Here is a 4784-nt window from a genome sequence, read left to right as displayed (position 1 = left end):
AATGAAATAAAATAAAATTAATAATTTTAATTAAAATTCTACTATATTGTAACGAAAAGATAAATAAAGATAAGTTTTAAATTGCTCTTTAATTAAAAAAAATCATTTACATAAATTTTATATTTGAATTCACATTATATAAAAACTAATATATTTACCTTAAATTAGCTTGGTATATATCAATATTCTAAATCTAGTTTGATGGTAGCTTTATATATTAGTATATTAAGTTTGACTTGATAGTTAAAGGGAGGTATATTGTATATTCAATTTATGGACTTCACAAATTCAAAGTTTAAGGCCAATATTTAACATAATTTATTAAATTTAGAAATGCTTTCTTAAGCTTATTCAAAAAAGAGATACTCTAACGTCTCGCTCCAATATATTCATGAGGTCCCATCTTGTGCGACAAGTACAACATCATCAACCTCTTTCGGTATAATTTTTTTGGCAAAAATAAAAACAAAATAAACAAAATATGAAAATAAAACGGTAAGGGTAAAATAGGAAAGAAAATAAAAAATTGAAGCACCAGGGATTGGAGAAGAAGTATAACCTTTAACCTAATTCAGCGCACCGTCTTACCTACCTATAAATAATCATAAACACTTAAACACAGCCTCTCTCAAACTCCACGGCGCAGATCCGAGGAGTTTGGGTTTTTATTGATTTCTCTATTTTATCTTCAGCTTCCTCTCAATCTCTCTCCTGTTCTTTCTTGCTATCAATCACTCCCTCAGTCCCAGGTCTCTCTCTCTCTCTCTCTCTCTCTCTCTCTCTCGCACTCTCTATGCAAAAACGTAGTTGCTTTTGTTGTGTGCGTGCGCCTATGATGCTGTTATTGCTTGCTGTCATGGATCTCTGGATTGGTTGATTTCTTGAATGTTTTTTATAGCTGGGCTATCTGGTTTTACTTATTGAGATCTAGGGTTGATCGGTTTTTTCCTTTTGTTGGTAAATTTTTCATTTTTTTTGTTTTCCTTATCGTTTTTTTATGAGCTGTTAGGGTTAGGTTCTGAAAATTGCAGTTGTTTTTTCCTTTCAACTTGGTCTGGTTGGAGATCAGTTCAACACAAAAAGATCTTTTTATGAGATTGTTTGACAATCTTTTGATGCTGCTTATGTCATATTAGTGCTGCTTATTTTGTCAGAACGCTTTAATTTAATTTAATTTGATGGATATGTAACTTGTTGCGCAAGTCCCACACTGCTGTAATAACACATATGATTTATGAGGATGATGTCTTAAAAGAGCAACAAAAGTTGAAGTCTTTCTGGACTAGTTCTTGCCTCTTTCTGAATTTTTGGAGGGGTGGGTGAAGCAGCGTCTGATGGTTAAGGATTTATGTCCGAAATATCAGTTTTCTGTTTGCCCCTTTTGTATCTTCTCCAGACACTGAAACAGAAGTTTAATGCTTGTACTTCACTCTTAGCTTGGTTTGCAAGTTTGGCTCTTCTGTGACATTTTATTCTTTCATTTCGGTTGGCTATAATGAAATATTCACTTTCTTTTGTGCTTATGGTAATGAAAATTTCTGCTTTATTTTTATGCTTACCCCCACCCCCCAACAAATAGATTTATTTGATAGCTTGAACGCATTCTATGTTTTACTTTTTTCTCATTTGTCAATTATTGGAGCATATGATAGATGCTGAAAGCAGCATATGTTTTACCTGTCCAGTTTTGAAACATGAATGCTATGAACCTTAATCAATTAGAGTAATAAATCTTCCCTCTGCATATATTTCCTTAATGCAGTCATGGCGGGTTTGGCACCAGAAGGGTCACAGTTTGATTCTAAGCAATATGATGCCAAAATGAATGATTTGTAAGTTTTTTCCTTGCAACTCTAGCTGTACAGCAACAGCTCTTGATTGGAAAATGTAATTGACATTCATTTATGCTTTGAAAACAATGCAGGCTCGCAAATGATGGACAAGATTTCTTCACCTCATATGATGAGGTTTATGACACTTTTGATTCAATGGGATTGCAAGAGAACCTTTTGAGGGGCATCTATGCCTATGGTAGGTAGCTTTATAACTGCAGATGTACTTTCATTCAGCATCTTAATGAGTTGATGCCAAGACATATATAACTTCCCTGGTTGCAGTTGCAAACCTATCCTTTAGGTTCTTTTCTTATGCATTCTGTTATTAACTGACTCTTTATCTCTCCATTATTGATAAAATTAAAAATATATATCTGCTGGAACTTGATTTTTGACCTATGATTACAGTTTTGATTGTTGGAAAAAAAAACATCTTCTCTTCTTGTACTATGATGCATAAATTCTGGTAGTTCCATCTTTTTCTTGTTCTGATTGATGCATCTTAATTTATTTTTCAAGGTTTTGAGAAGCCATCTGCAATCCAGCAGAGAGGAATTGTTCCATTCTGCAAGGGCCTTGATGTGATTCAGCAGGCTCAGTCAGGAACTGGGAAAACTGCAACCTTCTGCTCTGGTATTCTCCAGCAACTTGATTATGGTCTAGTGCAATGTCAAGCTTTGGTCCTTGCGCCCACTAGGGAACTTGCGCAGCAGATTGAAAAGGTTATGCGGGCACTTGGTGATTATCTTGGCGTCAAAGTGCATGCTTGTGTTGGCGGCACAAGTGTTCGTGAGGACCAACGCATTCTTCAAGCTGGAGTTCATGTTGTTGTTGGCACTCCTGGTCGTGTGTTTGATATGTTAAGAAGGCAGTCACTTCGTCCAGATTACATTAAAATGTTTGTCTTGGATGAGGCTGATGAAATGCTGTCCCGTGGTTTTAAGGATCAGGTTTGCCTTCATACTTGATCCCAAGTTTATTTCTTAGACTTGAGAGCTCTTAGTGGTTTTTTTATAAATAATTTGTTGTTCTAATACTGTTTTTCCACTTGCTGTCAGATCTACGATATTTTCCAGTTGCTGCCATCTAAAGTTCAAGTTGGTGTGTTCTCTGCCACAATGCCGCCTGAAGCTCTTGAGATCACAAGGAAGTTCATGAACAAGCCTGTGAGGATCTTGGTTAAGCGTGATGAGCTTACCCTTGAAGGTATCAAACAGTTTCATGTCAATGTTGATAAGGAGGAGTGGAAGCTTGAAACTCTCTGTGATCTATACGAGACCCTAGCTATCACTCAGAGTGTTATTTTTGTTAACACCCGCCGCAAGGTTGACTGGCTGACAGACAAGATGCGAAGCCGTGACCACACAGTCTCAGCTACTCATGGAGATATGGACCAGAACACTCGTGATATCATTATGCGAGAATTCCGGTCTGGCTCTTCTCGAGTTCTCATTACAACTGATCTCCTGGCCCGTGGTATTGATGTGCAGCAAGTGTCCCTTGTCATAAATTATGATCTGCCGACTCAACCAGAAAACTACCTTCACCGTATTGGACGAAGTGGACGTTTTGGAAGAAAGGGTGTTGCTATTAACTTTGTGACAAGGGATGATGACAGAATGCTGTTTGATATTCAGAAGTTCTATAATGTGATCATCGAGGAGCTGCCATCTAATGTGGCTGATCTCCTGTGATGAGTTTTTTGGTGAAAAGGGTTTCTTATTTTCCTAGTACTATTTTAACGAATTGTTTTCCTTTCTTTGCTATTTAGAGTCGTTAAATTTGATGTTCTGAGACATGGGACGGTTTAATCTCACATTGGTTGGTCCTCCCTTCATTATAACAGCATGAAGGGATTTGACGTTGGACTTGATATTTTGAAGTTCTGTTTGCATGCTGTGCTTCTGTACTTTGCACCCTCTTCTTTATCTCTAGGTTTTTGGCTTGTGCATATTCTCCCCGCCTTCATTTCAGTTTTCTGTTGCAGCTGAGGGTGTTGGTTTACTTTGAAGTGTAGTCGTTTTGTATTTTTTATTTTTATTCTCAACGTGTCCTGTAATGGCTGTGCTAACACAAGTGACTGGATCAACATACGTCCGTCATCTCCTATGAACTCGTACGGCAAGAAAAGAATGATACGATTCTCTTTATTCTCTTTAATTCTCTGTCTGCTATATTTTCTTGGTTACCAAAACAGCTAGAGGAAAGAGAACCATTACGTGATCCTGATTACATCATAAAAATGCGAAGTCATTGTACGGCACACGCGAACTTGATGCATTGCGTCCGTTGAGCTGCTGCTGTTTCCTTATTTTTTGAGTTTGGCAAGGATGACAATTTCACTAGAATTTGATGGATATCAATTTTTTATTTGAAATTGAGTTGCTGTATCCAACGGCTAATAGATGAGATTAGATCATTAGTTTGTGTTTAAAAAAATTGTTCAGGTGTTAGTTGACTTAAAATATTAAAATAGAATGTCTATTTAAAAAAAAAAATGATATATTAGATGACTGGGTGGGTTAGTATGTTAGATTTGTAATCTATTTAAGTTATAAAATTTAATTATAAAGTTTAATTTTTGATTAATTTAATGTTAATAATAAAATTAAAAAAATAAAAATAAAAACTCAAGGTGGATTAACCTTTTAAATTTGTGCTTTAGATCATGAGACTGAAATAAATTTATAAAAAATATATAAAAAAATTATATAATTTTATTTTCAATTAGTTCAATATTAAAAAATATAATTAAATAAAAAATAAAAAATGACTCAATCCAATTTAATTTGAGTAAACTTGTTAAACCCTTTATTTGGATCTTGAAACTAAGATAACTCTATAAAAAAATTATATAATCTAATTTTACCAGATTCAATATTAAAAGTTGAAATCAAGAAAAAAATAAATTTATATAATTAAGATAATCTCATATAAAACAAATTAAAA

General features: G+C 34.6%; 1 protein-coding gene across 1 annotated transcript; it reads left to right on the top strand.

Annotated features, from left to right (window-relative positions):
• The first annotated feature begins 593 nt into the window (after positions 1 to 593).
• On the top strand, positions 594 to 3748 carry LOC105115069 (eukaryotic initiation factor 4A-8). The gene is made up of 5 exons (XM_011011848.1): positions 594 to 749; positions 1763 to 1832; positions 1925 to 2031; positions 2355 to 2785; positions 2894 to 3748. Exons 2-5 carry the CDS (start codon positions 1765 to 1767, stop codon positions 3527 to 3529), a joined length of 1242 nt encoding a protein of 413 aa, XP_011010150.1. The 5' UTR covers positions 594 to 749; positions 1763 to 1764; the 3' UTR covers positions 3530 to 3748.
• The last annotated feature ends 1036 nt before the right edge of the window (positions 3749 to 4784 follow it).

Source organism: Populus euphratica, unplaced genomic scaffold, assembly GCF_000495115.2.
Source record: "Populus euphratica unplaced genomic scaffold, PopEup_1.0 scaffold817.1, whole genome shotgun sequence".
Classification (NCBI taxonomy): Eukaryota; Viridiplantae; Streptophyta; class Magnoliopsida; order Malpighiales; family Salicaceae; genus Populus; species Populus euphratica.
Note: the sequence above shows the minus strand (reverse complement) of the source record. Positions and strands in the feature narration are given on the sequence as shown.